General features: G+C 41.9%; 3 protein-coding genes across 3 annotated transcripts; all 3 read right to left on the reverse strand.

The window, feature by feature from the left end:
* Nucleotides 1-1,526: 1,526 nt before the first annotated feature.
* Nucleotides 1,527-7,897, reverse strand: get4 (guided entry of tail-anchored proteins factor 4). Its single transcript, XM_080049699.1, has 9 exons — nt 7,732-7,897; nt 6,282-6,360; nt 5,647-5,728; nt 5,055-5,204; nt 4,816-4,954; nt 4,357-4,497; nt 4,034-4,109; nt 3,739-3,811; nt 1,527-2,010 (listed from the first exon to the last, which is right to left on the reverse strand). The coding sequence occupies exons 1-9, from the start codon at nt 7,869-7,871 to the stop codon at nt 1,919-1,921; spliced, it is 972 nt and encodes a 323-aa protein (XP_079905825.1). The 5' UTR covers nt 7,872-7,897; the 3' UTR covers nt 1,527-1,918.
* A 3,195-nt stretch (nt 7,898-11,092) lies between these two features.
* LOC307266593 (transmembrane protein 238-like) lies at nt 11,093-11,569 on the reverse strand (the record flags this gene model as incomplete). The annotated part of the gene is made up of 1 exon (XM_080048649.1): nt 11,093-11,569. One exon carries the CDS (start codon nt 11,567-11,569, stop codon nt 11,093-11,095), a length of 477 nt encoding a protein of 158 aa, XP_079904775.1.
* A 2,078-nt stretch (nt 11,570-13,647) lies between these two features.
* Nucleotides 13,648-17,367, reverse strand: rsl1d1 (ribosomal L1 domain containing 1). Its single transcript, XM_080048698.1, has 9 exons — nt 17,300-17,367; nt 16,940-17,079; nt 16,707-16,845; nt 16,091-16,239; nt 15,238-15,339; nt 14,806-14,899; nt 14,485-14,592; nt 14,275-14,391; nt 13,648-14,136 (listed from the first exon to the last, which is right to left on the reverse strand). Exons 1-9 carry the CDS (start codon nt 17,336-17,338, stop codon nt 14,005-14,007), a joined length of 1,020 nt encoding a protein of 339 aa, XP_079904824.1. The 5' UTR covers nt 17,339-17,367; the 3' UTR covers nt 13,648-14,004.
* Nucleotides 17,368-17,535: the final 168 nt, after the last annotated feature.

Below are 17,535 nucleotides of genomic sequence, written 5' to 3' on the forward strand. Positions count from 1 at the left end.
TCTGCACCCGACATGTAAAACAAAGTGAAGTTATTAAGACAAATGACACTGATAATACAACCTGTGTAGTATGAGGAGCAGAGCATGTTCTGCAATATTGTTTACCGGACTGAAAGAAAATGAGAAATAAGAAGCTAAAAGTAAATTCTGTCCAAATTTCCTTTTAGACGGGTTGAACTCTGGTTTCACAGGTACACCTGCAGGCAGAGCCAGTCACCAGAGAGTCCTCTGCTTCAGGAAAAAAGGACTTTTTACAACTATTAAAAGACAACTGTTAAAGCTGAGCCATTTGAATGTTTGTTTGCAGCTTCATTTTAGAACCTTCCCCCTCCTGCTCTTAAATTAAAGGTCTCCTTTTTATCCAACGTGAGATAAGATGCAACCACAGCAGTGTGTACACTGACAAAATTCCCCAAACATGAGTTGAGTTTTACCAGGCTACGTATTGGTTCATTTATATACATTTCACTCCACTGATTCATTCATTATTTATTTCAGAATTTCTTGATCGAGTATCGGCCATTTTGGTGTTCACTGGTCCCACACAGGTGATTACATTGACATGACTACATTGGGAGACCTCTGGACTTTCCAAGTTTCCTAATATTTAATTGGTATTAGGTTTTTTTTTATACCCCTTTTAAAATGATAGGGAGCACATTAAGGGCTTTTTAAAGGACTCCTTAAACAGCAGACGGACTGATCCAATGCTCGATATTGAGAGATAAGATAAGAGGGTTCTCTTGAGGGCCTATGAAGTTAACACTGATAAACACTGCTGAAGTGTGCACTGGCAGAACTGATGTTTCACTATTGATCCACCACCAAGAGGAATCCTTTAACGGGAACAAAACAGAAAACTGAGCATTATAGAACATGAAAAGCAAGATTCACTCCAACAGACAGGTTTTCACAGTGTCTCATTTTGCTCGTCTAGTAAGGATCACTTTACAGACTTGGAAGGTAACTTCCAGCTCTAGCCTTTTTCTATTGTACACAGCGCCATGTAACACAGCCTCAGACAAACAAACAAACAAACAAACAAACAAACAAACAAACAAACAAACAGCAAAACACAAACTCTTGTTTTGACTTGGTATATGTAACAAAAAGAAAGAAAAAAAAAAACACTGGATTTCTCCAATTCCTCTTGGAGATGCAAACAAGCTCAGCAGCAGATTGACTAAGTGCACAGTAAAGAGTGAGCTCTCTACGATGAAGCCAAGTGTATACAGGTATGTTTGCAGTTATTCACTTGAATAAAAAAAAATTAAAGAATTGACTAATAACGGAGAAAGTTGTGGGATGATGCCAACAGCAGCAACACCATGGCTCAGATGGAGCCGTGTGAGGCTGTACATAACAGTTGGAGAATTGTAGTGAGTTGATAATGATAATGTTATGAGGCGGGGGGGAGTGGGTTTTAAATGTGATGCTATCCTCTCCAGTGGGAGACTCTGACCATTCCCATGTCTCGGGAGCAGGTATTCACAGGGAGAGGGCCAGTTTGTTACCTCTTGTTTAAAAAAAAAAAATCAAAACACCCCTAAACAGAGAGCAAGAGTCCCAAACTAAACAAAAGAAAATATATAAAGATTAAAATAAAATAATATCATCTTACAATAATTAAACATGGGAAGAGTTTGCAGTGTGGCGGCGCAGTCAGTCCCGGCAGTGCTGAGAGGGGGCTTATGGCGGTCTGACACTTTCTCTGATTTTTTTTAGACGGGCTGGATGGGGGGGGGGAGGAGTTTTTTTTAATCTTTTTTTGGAAACAGCACGCCTCTGAAAAACTGGGACCGTGCGCCTCACCCCACCCTGCGCTTTTGAGGAGGCAAAAGGAGCGAGGCGGCGTGGTCTTCCTCTCTGTGTGTGTATGTGTGTGTGTGTGTGTGTGTGTTGGTTTGTTCTCTCTGTCTCAGTCCAGCTCTATGGGGCTGCTGTCCTCCTGGGCTTCTTCTGCCCCGTCATCCTCCTCACCCGAACCCATCAGGCTGTTCAACAGGTTTCCTGTAATGGGTTTTACAAAGCACAACAACCACTTTATAGAGAGATGTCATTTTCAACAGGTGTTGGAACACTATATGTAGCTTTTCCAAAAAAAAAAAAAAAAGGCCGACAGTTCAACATTTTGGGAAATGCGCTCATTCAAGTTCTGGCATAGAATTAGTTGAGAACATCAATATTGCTGGAGCAAAAAGATTGGAAACAGCCAGCCTTGTTATGTCAAAAAGATAGCAAAATCTGCCTACCAGAACCTCTTCATCTCACTACAAACTTGACAATAAGACTACAGGAAGGTAATGCACCCAGACTTTGATTAGCTTCATATATTTCATACAGCAGTGTTTCGCCTCAAATTTATTTTAGGCCCGGTGGTAAGAGCTGATAAGAGTATGCGCGCCGCATGCGTACCAAATTTCTAGAAGAAATTGACCAAAACGAACCCCATTTGGGATGAGCCTCTTTTGACAGCCCGTTAAAAATGAGGGCATAGGGTTATGCTTTCACATTCAGTAAATTTGTACATGTGGTGTTTCTCACAGGATTTTTAGATCCTGCTGGGTGGGAATGGACCTTCTGGGGTCTGGGGGCATCCCCCTGCAGAAAACCTTATCCTTTTTAAAGTTAAATGCATCAATCTGGTGCACTTTGAGAGGTGAAATCTGATTAATTCTGTGCTCTGTAAACAACTGTCATATGTCCTGCCTATAACTATTTTCTGTAATAATTTGGACAAGAAGAAAAACACGTGGATTTCAATAATCTGAATCACCTCACCTTGAAGGTAGCCTATGGAAACATTTTCTTTATTTTTTTATGCACATAAACTACACATCATGATTAGCCTATCAACATGTGTGCTACGTAAGGCTAATTCCCTATTCCGGCCATTATATTTCATCTAGCCCATTTCTCAATTTAAAACATAAAAATAAAGTTGAAAATACAAAGAAATAGGGCTACAATAGCCAGCTGTTTTCAAGATAACTTAACAGTTAAAACAATAAGTAAATTAATATGTCCCTTGAACATAATTGAATGCTTTTCTGAGAATGCCAAAGGCAGTAGCAGTGAGGCACTTCTGTAAACTTACTGAAACGAGTGCATGCTGTTTTTTTCTGCGCTGTCTCTGCTGTTGATACAAATTGGTTGTGTTGCCACGGCGACGTAGCGATTTTAACTTTCTACGTTTTGCTCAGCACTTTTTCCTGTTCAACGTCCCTGTTACTGAGTCCTTAATATCTCCATAGAGCAGGCGCTGGTTTTATTTTTGCCACTAGTTCAGCGTTTGCTTGCTAGTCATGCTCCTGCTCATTGGCTTCCGTGTTTAACAAGTGCGCACCGAATGCACACGTGCATCGCGCCCGCCGTGCGCAAACACACACAACACACACTTAGCCTTTTTTTTTTTTTTTTTTTCTTCAAGTCAGGCTGCTGTTGGCCTGGCGGGGGGTCCCGTTGGCCTGGCGGGGCCGCCAGGCCTGTATAATGGTAGGGGAAACACTGTACAGAAATGAATGGTACCTATCTTCCGTCAAACTCTTAGCCAAGAAAGCAATTGATAGCCCCTGTTACATAAAATTCGACAATATACATTCATATATTACTTTCAGTCAGAAAATGTTCATGCAGCACACCTTATCTACTTAACCAGAGGATTAAAAAGTGGACAAAAAAGAAGGAAACGTGTGTAATTCTGGTGTGCTCAAATGGACAAGGTGTTAGTCCACTCACCTAGCAGGCCGCCGTATGATGGGGACTGTTTGGGTGGAACACCAAAGAAAACCTGTCCTATTCTGTCCAGATACTGAGGAGCCGGGAAGAGGAAGAGGGGGACAGACAGATGTGGTTGTGAGTAAGACAGGTTCCACCAGAACATGAATTTGACACTTGTCTGAATAATATTTTTGTTTTTTGGTTACTTTAACCTGAATAAGGTTTTAGTCAAATGATGAGAGCTGCTGGTCACATTACTGACGGTCTTTTAATACATGATGCATGGGAAGAAATAACGGAGGATTTCACTCACCTCATTATACATGGGGTCCCTCTTCAAGGAAGGTTGATATTGCTCACATAACACTGTGAAAACTGTTAATTTACCCCTGAGGAAACAGAGAGAGGAACAGTTTTAAAATAATGGAAATGATTATCCTCCATTTGTTTTTCAGACACACAAACAGTTTAATGATCCTCAAATGATTTCCTGCTATAAAGTACTAGAGGAGATGCCAGGAAGGAGAAGTCAGCCAACGCTCGCTCAATAAGCTTATTAAAGTGCTCGGTACATTGAGGTCATTATAAAATTCATAACACACACACACGGGTTTTTAATAGAGAATGTTTCCTCACCCATCCACTGCCAGCAGCAGAAACCAGATAAAGTTTAGTAGAGGCTGGACGAAGGGAGGGCCCTTCTCTATGGACGGGTGTTTCTCTGTGTATGTGCTGAACACCACGGAAGCGCTGTTTTTGTTCTTTAGGCAGAGGAACCTGGAGGGGGGGGGGGGAGGACAGAAATAGAAACAAGACAGGTGAAGACGAGAAAGAAAACGGGATGGAAAGTGTGACAGAAGATGAGAGGGAGAGAGAGAGAGAGAGAGAGAGAGACATATCAAAGACAGCGTAAAGAAGCCGCTGACGGAAGGAAAACAGATATGACTGCAGGTCAATATGCCAGAGGAGGATGACCACCTGCTTTCCAGGTTAGAGGTCAGAATTTTTTGTCAAATCAAAATGGAGAACTATTTAATTTTTATTTATTTCATTTTACACTGACGACATGGTAAACCAACTTGACACTCCACTCACTGTAGGACGGCCTGCGCCACAAACATGTCGACCTCGCTGCGGAAGCCTCGTGACGCCGAAAACTCCACCAGCATCTGTGCACAGCCCTCCCCGTCAGACGAGTGAAGGAAGTGGTAACGAGACTCGCCGTAGTTCTCCTCTGGACACACACATGTTTACGGATTTTCGTCAATGACATTTAATCGGGATAGGAATTTGGTATTATCCTCAACACTTCATATAAGCCATTCCTTTATTACCTTTCCACAAAGTGACAGCCAGCAGCTGGTGTAGTTTTGGGTGGCCCAACTTGCCGGACCCTCCTGTGGACCATTTCAAGGCTCTGGACACAAACGCTACTCTCTCTGGGGAGTTATGGTCCATCCGGCTGAACAGCTTAGCCAGGCTTTCTGCTTATCACACACACACACAACTACATCAGCAAATGAGCCTCCTAATGCAAAATGTCTCATTGTGGTGTCCCATTGAAAGGAAAACTTCTCTGAATGTCATTAAAATTATATGCAGTAGCATTTATAGGCGATTATACATAATGGGCGTGTCCTAAACATAACCAGCAGACCAGCACAGTATTAATAGTCAATAGTGGCTCTGTATTGGCTTTATAAGTAAAGCCCAATCCAACACCCACTGTAACAAAAAATACCCCACTGCTTTAATAGACCGGCACTGATTGATCAGGACTTACTGCATACATTTTAAACACTCTTTACAATTGAATAACATTGGCACAGACAGAAAAAAGGCTCAAACTATCCAGTCTTAAAACTCATTACATAGCGTATGGATAAAGCACAGGTTAAACGTTAAAGGCTGAAGGCTGCCACTCACCTAATATGTCTTCTTCTACTTTTGTCTCCGATTTCTCCAACACTTCTAGCACCAGCATGGACAGGTCGGCTGCACTGTTTGGCTGGAGAAAAAAAACACGACATAAATGTCATATTCTACAGAAAAGAGGTTGATATTTTACACAAGCACCTAGGGCTAGGGGCCTTATACATTGATCTATCATGAATTCATCACCCAACTGGCATCTAACTGACTCCTGACTTCCTTTACCTTTAAAACGTACAGGTGCAGAATTATATAATACTTACAAAATGGAGTGTGAGTGCGTTCAGATTAAGGCTGAGAACCTGATAACGAAACTACTTTCAAATCAATATTTGAATGCAGTTTGACAAATAACACTGTGCTGTCTACATTAGCTTACTGATCACACAATATGTCCTGGTTCAGTTGTTAATGACTGGCTTATAGACACTACTTTGGTATTAAAATCATACAAAAGTTGAGATACAGTCGGCAAAACAAAGCTAGTTTGAAAACCTGACATTATAATTTCCATATCTGCTGTGTTTCCGTGAACATGAGCACATTAAACTAAACTAAACCAAACTCTTTAAAATAAAGCTGGCGTGGGACATACCAAGACAACTGAGCAGAAACCCTTTAACACTCACCTGGTTATAGCTGAAGAAGAGTAGAGCACCGTTGTGCATCAGCTCCCTGGCCTCCGCATGTTTAGCCTGTGACATGTACCTGAGGGGGGACAGGAGGGGGTCACTGTTACACACAAGATGATCCCAATTGCTTATTGACACAGACACAGGCTTCACTTCAATCAATCAAACAAAATGTATTTATAGAGCACTTTTCATACAAGTAAATGTAACACAAAGTGCTTAAAACAATCCCCCCCCTCCCTCCCTCGACACCCCCGATATATTCATACACGCAAAAACTATCCCCCTCCCACCCATCCAAACCCAAAGCATAACATTGTGACAAATTTCATTGAACACAGGAAGAAGAGACTGCGCTGAGGAAACGCCATCATCAGTGAGAGAACACTAGAGACTATAAACTAAGACATTTAAAATAAATGGATGAAATAAATAAAAGCTTTTCATATGATTAATAAAAAGATAAAGATGCAAGACAACACAGCATGCACCAGTTCTGCTTGAGGGACAAAACAAGCACCGGTACATACAGTAGGACCCTATGTGAATATTGCAGATTGTGATAATATTTTGGAAGGCCCCTTCTTACATGTATGAGAGGATTTTAGGAGTTGATAGTATGGCTGTTAGTCATAGATAGAGTGAACTCACTCACTATCTGATATGGAAAGGCTCTGGCTTAAAATAGGTTTTGATTCTGAACAAACCTCCCCTTTAAGAAACTATGCTCGAGGCAGACGGCCAACCAATTAGACAGTGAAACTAATCTATGTATTACTCCCAAACAATCTAGGTGTCTTTCATGTGTTGGAGCAGGGAGCATGAAAACAGAAATCACTAACTCTGACTAGAATAGACCGACCCCACACTCTGGTCATCCGATCACTAGTCAAAATGAGGATAAGCAGGTGGATATCAAGACATAGTAAATGCACCAGGGAGTATACGCATGTCTAGCCGTCATAGTTCAGACTGCGGCGGTGCAATATGTGGCTACAGGTCTGGCTACATGCTAACACAGCTGGGCAGCTTCAACATGTGTTTAAGAAGAGTTGGGAAATAAGCGCCATTATTCTGTTCCTTTTCATGTGAAGTGCCCTTTCCAATTACACATTAACGCAGAATATGTGGCTGTCTATGACATTAACAGTCCAGCTAAGTTGGGCTTCGGCAATCGTCAGTTGTGCTGCTAAAAACCTAGCTAGCTACCTAGGCTAGCTGTAGTAAGCCAAGCCATCCCATTTTGTTACTGCTGGAAGATAGACAGCCCAGCTGTCCACACGAAAAAGAGGACCTGCGTGAGTGGGTGGGTCCGCGGAAAAGTCCGCCCAATCAAATGAGTCCAGGCACAGCAGCAAGGTTGACAGCGGAATGATCTGGAACAGACAGGGCCCCAAAGCCAAATGACTATCACAACTGCACCCACGAGCGTGAAACCTCGTCTTACCTAAAAAATAAAGTCCTGTACATCTGGTGTGCTTCATAGTAGTCTCCCTTTTCCACGCTAGCTCGCAGTTTTCCTTCCACCCGCTGTACACCTCCGCGGTTCCTGGCACTGGAGCACCTCAGAGACTCCTGCTCCGACATTGTCGTTGCTCCGCAGCAGCAGCACTCGAACCAAGTGTTGACAGTGGGGAACCGGAAAGCTTTAAGCAAAACAGACCCTCTTCGCTTTCCGTAGCCGGTGTGTTGCGATTATGGTCGGGATACAGTGGGAACAGACAACCTAAACGAAATCTTATGACCGGCTTTAAGCACCCTGAAGGCAGCACGGTTGGTTAGAGAAGGGAAAATAATAGTCCTTGGTGATTCATTAAAGATAGCGGTGACGATCATGTGTTTATTTGAGGTTTGTCTAAGTAGTCGCGAGTCAAGTATTCATGCACTAGAAGGGAAATATTTGGTATAAAAACACGAGTAGGCTATATGCACTGTAGGAGACTGTGTCAGTCAACATATAGCATAGTTTGCTTTGTTTAATCTTTATCTGAATTAGAACCGTGCACATGACCTGATAGATATGATTTTAGAAAGACATTATCAAATGTATTTTCATTCATAAATATTTTCTTTATTTAGCATTCAAATTTGTTGTAGTGATCTGTCCAACTTTTAAGGCAACTGTCAAGAATGCAAATATTTACCACAAGGCAATATATTTGGTATATTTACCACATCTTTCAAACTCACTCCCCCTGACAGGCTGAGCAGTTCACTATACACAATGTAAAAAATAAAATAATCAAGAAAAAAGTCTGTTGAGTGCTCCTCTTTTGTTATTTTTTTAATAGGCTATGTCCAGATCCTGATACCGATACATATTAACGTTTTTGTTTAACTTTAGGCTACTGAAAACATTGCTCCCAATTAAGTAAAAATAAGAATATTGTGATTTAGACTAATCAATTCATTCAACCCAAATGTCAAAACAAATTGTTGTAATGGTGTTTCATTTTTTCTTCCATGGCTGTAAATCATTTATTTTAATAATTATGCCCATCAGAGGAAAAATTAGACTGAGACAGAAATATTTCAAAGTTCCTCGTAGCACCTTCAAAGTTACATTAGCTGTTAAAATCATACATTTTTTGTCCAATGTTCACATTTGGTTGATATTTCTTCATACAGATACCCGTTTGCTGTTTCTCCAGTCAAGGGCATTGATTGACTTTCTCAGAGTGATGCTACAATTTTTCATGGTAATGGTGCGTATTTTTCATATAAAATCATTTGATCTCATTTTAACAGCTATTTAAAGGGACAGTGTGTAATATGACATCATCAAGAAAGTTCTAGAAAGTTCTAGAATGCAACGCTCCCTGGGTAACCCCACCCCTTTTGAATAATAACAGAAGCTACAGTGGCCTTCAAGGACAAGAACAATTCTAAATTCCAAACAATGCACCTGATGACATTCCAACCAACATGGATGCCTCCATACGACTTGCCTGCTCAATGTACAAAATGTAATATTAATATTTGTAATTCTCCGCTCAGGAGGATAATTCAGATTATTGGCAGAGGTGATTTTACACCAATGAGGACATATTTATGAATGAGGACATTGATTTTAGCTAATAAATTACTTAAAATGTTACACAGTGTCCCTTTAAGGTGGTTGATTGGTTGAATAATGAACTTGATGGACCATGATAGATTTACATTAGTTGTAAATACCCAGATTACTGTTATTTACATCTGGAAAAAACAATTATTTGATAAATTAAAATTTAATTATTATCATCAAAAGCTATGTGTTGTTGACCTTTTTAACATGCCAGGGAAATACCCTTGTTTCTCAAAAGCTCCAAATATTTGGAAAAAACATTATTAAATCCTAGAACTAGTCCTTCAGTCAGCTCAGGGAAAGCCTCCATTAGCCTACTGCTAAAGGCCATGTGTCACTATGAGGAGATGGTGTGCAGCCAGCAGAACAAACCACTTTTGATCAGGGAACAGCCACAAAGCTCCAGTGTGACGCTTCAATTTCTTCCCTAAGTCAGACAAAGCCACCGGGTTATGGGTATCACATTCCCCCATCAGTGGTTATCAGATGACCTGATGAGTTTGTCACAGTCCGCTGAAATCTGCACTTCGATCTGCACATATCTAATCTAAGGTTACAGTGAATATCTATGTGGATTCATATGTATGTGTGTGTTGCACGTATTACAGAAGATATTGTCAAACCAAAGCTGTAATAAGAGAAATACACACACACACACACACCTTACATATTAAATTAAAATATCATAAAATAAAACAATACAACTAACTTAAATGCATTTATACCTAAAGATGTGTAAAATGTCAGTGAAATATGAGCATTTTCCGTGTAATATATTTATGTCAAACAAGAGAAAGGTGACGGATGGATCAATGAGCTCTTCATTTCACACTTCTGGATGTAGAATTATTTACACTACTGCTAGTTTTTTGACCTATTTGTTAGCAACCAGGATATGTTCTAAGTGTTTTGTACATTTAGTCCATAAAAAGGATTCACTATTTCTCCACCAGAAATATACTTCCTGGCAAAAGGTGATGATCGAGAAATAGCCTTTAATCCAACAAATAGGATCACATATGTTGGTTTTCAAAGCAACATATATAACAACATATATAACAAATGTAATAGTTAAATGACAAAATGAAATATTTTAATGTTTAAAATGTAGATAGTATGAATTGAAATAAAATACAAACATCCTTATAAATACCGGCATGTTTGGGTGTACTTTATTGGTTAAGACGGTTGATACAATATGTTTTCTCAAAGGTAAATGTAGCCCTATCCCTTTAGAAATCAAATAAATAAGTCAAAACAGTGGCAGATTTGCCTCTGATGTCCTTTCACAAAACAAAGTCAGCTATTAAAAAAAGTTCTGTTCACAGATCATTCACATAAAATTAATCCCTAATTTTACCTTTTATTTCTCTATTAACAGTCATCACATCCCGGAATCTGCGTAAAATCTGTCAATCCACCAAAACAAGACTGATAACAGAAAAGTGACTGGTGAGAATGCTGTGGTCTAAATGGGAGCAACGGCGCTGTATTTGAGCAAAGTTTACATCTTATCAGCTAGATAAGGACATGGGGATCTTATCTTGACAAAGCTTCGATGTTGTCTAATCATTACTAGTGCATGTAAGCAGAGCAAACGCAAAAATCCCTTTCAACAAAGTAAAAGATAAGCAATGGGAAAACACTGTCTCTTGAGTGTCATTTTCGACAAGCAATGGAAACGTGTATAAAGATCCAATTTCAGTGTCTGTGAGTGTCATGTTACAGTCAGTGTAAAAGATCATATTGACAATGTCTCCCTCACTATTTCTTTAGACGCGACAGCGGTGTTACTGTCGAATATGGTGGAGAGCGACACCTCTGTGTTGTGGCCCGTGGGTCCCTTTGTGACAAAGCGTCCGTTCTTTCTGAAGGAGTTCCTGATGCTATTGGAGAGGCGGCCCGACATGCGCCTCACCGCCCGGCCCAGCCCGCGGTTCTTCAGCTTGACCAGGCCCACGTCGTCCTCCAGCTCCTCCGGGGGAACGTCGATGTTCCCCGAGTACCAGAAGACCCACCAGATCAGGCTGAGGAAGATGATGACGGCCCCCGCGTATATGAACAGGTCGTGGACCACCAGCCCTCCGAACACCCCCACCATCATGATGAAAACGCCGAAGATGTCATGGGCCACCGCGAACCAGAAGGAGCACTTGCAGCGACCGACTCCCTCGTAGATTGTCTCGCTGACCGGCTCTACCTGCACAGATGTTGACATGGTGGCAGAGAGAGAAGGTGGCCTGTCTTCAGTTCACAACCCCCCCGCCCCACACTGAGTTAATCCAGAGGTGGAAACAAGTCAAAAGTATAACAGGTGCTGGCAGCAGATGTATAGGCTGCTTGCAGGACAGGGGAAAGTGTAATCCTGACCGATAGAAACAAAACCTGCAGGGACTCTGGTCAAAGTACAATGTACACAGGCGGTTATCAGCCAGAAGAGCCACGCCAGCTGTGGGACTGCATTGGATGTTTTGAAGGTGGAGGCGGTTCTGGACAATGCTTGTGGTCAAAACCGCTTTTTGTCAGAATCAGTGAATGGGCTATGTACTCACCTCCATGTACTGTGTGTTCGTAAAGAAAATAAATCCAGTGTAATACACAGCCTAAGCTCTGTAAACGGGCATGTTGGTATCTGCGACGGGCCCTTTGTTTACATATCAGTTTACAGAGCACAGGCTCTACATGAACACCATTTTCAGCACACAGTGTGGAATGGTAGTGGATCTTGAGGAGATATTCACTGATTTTGACAGAAAGTGATGTTGACAACAAGCAAGCATTCTCCAGAATTGCTGGCTCCGCCTTTAAAAGGGAGCAGGTTGCATCATCACTTTCACATTGCAGCTTTGTTTCCATTCAGGGCCCCTGGCTGTAGCGTTTCCTCCTGCGCTTCTCTTTCAGCACGGGGATCCACACCAGCCCCATCACCACAAACATCAGCCCGATGGACAGGCAGGCTGAGGCCACTGAGCTGGGTGCTTCAGTCACCTCCAGCCACCGTAAGAGTAAGAGGAGTCCACCTGCAGCACACATCAAGGAGCCCATCACCATCACGATGATGGGCTTGTGGAGATAGGCCCAGCCCGTGTGACGGTCATCTGGAAGTGAACTTTCTCCAATTGCTTCCATGTTGACTCCTGAGAACAAACGCCTGTTATCGCTTTGCTTCTCCCAACTGAGAACCTTTTAGCACATGAATAATGGAGACACCAGCAGCCACTGAACATCCACAGCTACACAACTTTTCCTTACTTCTTTCTCGAGGCGTCCCGACAACTCAGCTGCTGTTTTAGTCAGCCACAGCCGCATGGAGGAGTTCTATCATCTGTATCATCAATAAGAAGAGTGTCTGTGTGTCTGCAGCATCTCTTACTCTGCTGCCCACTAGCCCGTGAACACTGTAATTCCAGATGGCCCCCACCACACTGCAGAGGGAGGGCTTGGATGAATAGATAGACCCAGCCCACCTGTTGACAACAATATCCTCACCACTCATTGGCTGGTTACTTAAGTCATTATGTTCCCTCCCAAAAACAAATGTTCGGAAAATTGAAATTTCAATATCACAGACCATCCTGCATGTAGAATGTGTGTTTGGTGTCTTTAGAAGCAAGGACATACGGTCAAGGTGTTTTGAAGATACAAAGCCTGATAGGGGGATGTTATTGTGCCCACATAGTATTGTTACACACAAGCAGCAGCTGTACAAGCCAGAGTATAATCCCTTGAACAATGGGCATGTCATGCGATACAGCTGGCAGCTATACACACACACAGCTCTGATGGCTCAACTAAGCATGTGCTAACAGCTCTCAAGGCTAATGCAGTTCAGATGTTAAAAGTACACATGAGGTGTGAAAACAGTTCCAGTTTATGAAGCATAGTATTGTGTATAGCCTGATAGTAATGCAAAAAGGTAAAATGTGCTAACTTTTGACAAAGTGTAAATGGGAAGAACAGTTTACTTATACTTTACTAAAAATCTTGTGGAAACTATTTTTTCTGTCACTGAAAATCTAAAAACTTTATTATTGGTGAGGTCCTGACTCCTCCTGAGCAAACGTAGTTATTTAAACTTAGCTTGAATATGATGATCAAATACCTGTATTATCTCTTCCATTCTATTAAGACTATGTTTTCCAAAGTAATGTCTTGAATGGTGAAAATACCCTAAAATAATAGCAGTTAATTAAGGGCAAATGCTACAGGTTAATAATAAATAATCCTAACCCCAATTCTAACTTGCCAATGCCTATCAAAAAGATTTAACTAAAACATTGAATTAATCAACAGTCGTTCAGCCAAGCCATTATTTATTTTTGGTCTTTTTCAAACAGACATAAGGAAAACATTAATATGGGCTGCACTCCATTTAGCTTTACTAGCTTCAGGGCCCTGACACTTTGAAACAAAGCCATTGTTTCCAATATTAGTCTCATCTAATATAAAAATGTCTGCTGTGTGAAAAGGCCTATTGTTACACATTATTTACAAAACACAACATAACGACAGATACATTTCCATCAACAAAGTTTATATAATCTGCATAAAAAAGACAAAACAGACTTAATAAATTGACCGTACTGTAACAAGTCGGGTCCTGTGTGTTGTGTCAAATGTCCATGTTCACAAGAAGCTCTGCTCAGAACGCTCTCACTTTTTAACTTTTCTCTTTACTTTGGAGTCCATCTTGCCCTTCTTCTTGGTCATCTTGCTTGGTGATTTCTTGCCCTTCTTCCCGGCCGCAGGTTTGTTTTTCTTCTCCATCTTTTTCTGGGGTGGTTTCTACACGACAGAAAGAAAGGGCCAATGAGAAATCTGCAGCTCGCTCAATTCAGACACAGCACTGCCTATGCTCTGCCAAAATGTCAACTGAAAATCTTTAGGAGAATTTAAATCTTAACAGCTGTGAGGCGTACTGACCTCCAGTTTAGGCTTTTTGGAAGGCGTTTCTATGGGAACCAGCTCTGGGATTTCTTCCTCCTCTGCAGCGGCATCCTCTGTCTTGGTCTTCTTTGGCCTCTTCTTGGCTGCAGCTTCCTGAAATAAACACAAACACACGAGCTGGTTCAGTTATACATTAAATATATAACTGACTCCAGAACATCATTTAAGTTTCAAACCGTCTCCCACCTCCTGAGCCTCCTCCAGCTTGTTGATGTCGCTGAGGTCTGATGTGTAGATGGGCAGGGCCACCGACGTCTCACTCTTCAAATGGATGAGCTTCACCACAGGGCCTTTCTGGAAATAGTCAAATAGAAAAACACATGGTCAGAAAAGGGCAAAGTTCTATTTGAGTTATCACAGTTTGTGTCTCATAGTTGAAATAGCCGATTAAGCCATGACTTCCAGCAGGGAGCAGCATCACAAGATAAACAAGGACAAATGTGTCAAACTGGCTTACCCTAATTCATACAACAAAAGACCATTCTCTGGGGGGGCGGCTGCACTCACCGTACGTAGCTTGGCCACCACTGTTTGGACAGCGGCCTCGATGTTATCCGTCACCTCATCTGGAGTCATGCCGGAGTGGGCAACACGAGCCATGCTGCAACACAGGCCAGTCATGTAAGAGGATGCAGAATGACCATGATGTGGGAGTGTAACATGGCACCGCAGAGAGCACCAAGGCAAGCAGTAATATGAAGGTTCTTTCAGGGAAACATTGCACAGTGTGTATCAAAGTTGTAGAGACAGGCTCCACTGAAGAGGAGGTCCATCTGGATTTACTTCGAGTCTCTATGGCACCTGCTTCTGCCCTTATCAATACACTTAACAGAATTGACAGGGTTGCTGAGGTGCGCGTTGTTTCTTTTTCACAGAGAGCTGAATAAAGCCGTCATGTTTTATTGGGAAAGTCAAAGAGGAGAGGAGAGCAGATCTCACCAGCAGCAGCCCTTGTTGGTGACCTTCAAGCTGGTGCCCTGGATGACTCTGTGGATGTCTCTGGCTAGGTTTTTGCTCAGCAGGTTCACTGTCAGCGGCTCCCTGGGAAAAGACAGAAATGGGGTAGGAATGCAGTTACAGAACTGTCCAATACAAAAACAAACACAAACCAGAAAGTATTTAAATATGAAGATTTGGGACAAAAAAAAACTTTGCACCAAATGTGTATGTGAGAACAACGCTAAACATTTGACTTTTTGCTCCTTTTTCATTTTGATTCAATTAGTGTCGTCGTGTTAAACAAGCAGAAATGATAATACATTCACTGTCATCACCATAGGATGTTAAAGGAGAAGTCAGTGATAAGGTCCTTTCAGCTAACTTCCCGTCAGTGACTGCAGTTATCATTCCCCCCTTCGTCACCACCACATGAACGCACAGCCGTCTTTTCATAGTGACGCGATGGAGTGAAGCAAGTCGTCGTTCACAGGCACAGAGACCCGCCTCTTTATAGCGCTCTGTCTCCTGATTGGATAACAAGCGGGATGCTCAATTTTAACTGGCTATTACTGCAAAGCTTGGAGACCTCTGGTAAGAACTGCACATACTGTTTAAGTGATTGCTGTATGAATATAGAGAAAATTAACACGTATATTAACAAAAGAATATCGCTAACTTCTCCTTTAAATGTATGAATGAGAGAACATTTATTTTTTTCTTCTTTTACATGGTACTGGGAGCAAAACATGAATCTACCGCTGATGCTCACCGCGCTGACAAAGATCAACACAGCAGTGGTGGATCTGAGGAATTGAATGCAAAACCCCCTGACAACACCAATGTAAAATCTCACTTTTTCCTCTCGTAGAAATGTTTTCCGAGGTGGGACGGCAGCAGGCGGCGGACGCGTTCGTCGGACAGGAACATGTCAAAGTTCCCCAGCAGCCGGCGCTTGGCTTCATACGGTTTATACTCCGTCTTCAGGACTTTGTACGGGATGATCTGCGTTGGAGACAGGGAGACAGTGTTTTAATGGATGCCATGTAGACCCAAAAACTTGTTGGCTGGTAAGTAACGCACTCCAGGTTAGAAAGAGTTTTAATCTACCAGCACTGTGGCCGGTCAACTAACTTTGCTATAATTAGTGTTCACACAACACAGGGTAACCCCAAGGAATATCCAAGGTAAATTTAAGACTTTTTAATGCCATGGCAAGACTAAGTTGGAAGGATATAATGGAAAAACTATATGCATTATGCATTTCAGTTTAAAAACATACTTACATTCATATAACAGCGTTGTCAAGTGTAAGAATACTCCTAATCACATAACGATCAATACTTAAAAAGGCCTTATTTCGAAAATAGTAAAACATAATGCTCTAAGACCCTGCGGGTACCAGTAACATTTATTATACTCCACTGTTCATTTCCACATCCACTGAGCTATGTAAACAGGCTGGTAGATACCTCTGTGATGTTTTTGACTCCCTTCTCCTCCAGCAGCTTCTTATAAAACCTCTGGGTCTGTTCTGATGTCATCTTGGGCTCATCTCTGGTGAAGAGGCAAACCTCGTCTGTGTCTGGCCGCTGGCCGTGGGGCAAGGGACTGATGGGGGGAATAACACGTTTAGATTAGGGCGAACAGAGAGACAACAGGTCATGCATGGAGGCAGCTTCATGCCCCTGTCTGGTGGACTCACATGCGGATGGCCTGCGCCACTTTAGGGATCTTCCATAGAGTGAAGAGCATGCTGATCTGCTGAGTCCCGTCCAGTAACGAGATGTCACTGGTCAACTTGGTTTTCAGGAAAGCCTGCAAGGCCTGGACGGCCTTTTTCACCTGAAAGATACATTAACTTTAGAGTAACAATAAATATACACCGACAGTGTGAATTAGCTTCGTTGCTAAAGCTGTCAGCGAGCAAACAAGCTGGCTAATGCTAACTCGTTTAAAGCTGCTGTGTAAGTCAATGTACTGAGTCACGTCGTGTAAACTTCTATCAACCGACCTCATATTCATGAAGAGTTAAAAAGTATAGCAACAAATAGGCAGTTTTTACCTGTGGCCGGTCTAATACTACTGCTGTTTCCTCCGCCATGCTGTCTGCTTCACGTGTGGACTCAAAGCGACGCAAGCGCAAATGGTATAGCCCTACGTCACACTTTCTACAAAACTTTATTTGTACAAAAACGCAGAACACTGAAGAAAGTTTCCTCCTGACAATACTTTCCAGCTAAAACGATGAATACAGATAATAACAAAAGCCTTTGCACGGGAGATAAACGTTTATAACGC

This window comes from Ammodytes marinus (genome assembly GCF_949987685.1).
Source record: "Ammodytes marinus genome assembly, chromosome: 20".
Taxonomy (NCBI): Eukaryota; Metazoa; Chordata; class Actinopteri; order Uranoscopiformes; family Ammodytidae; genus Ammodytes; species Ammodytes marinus.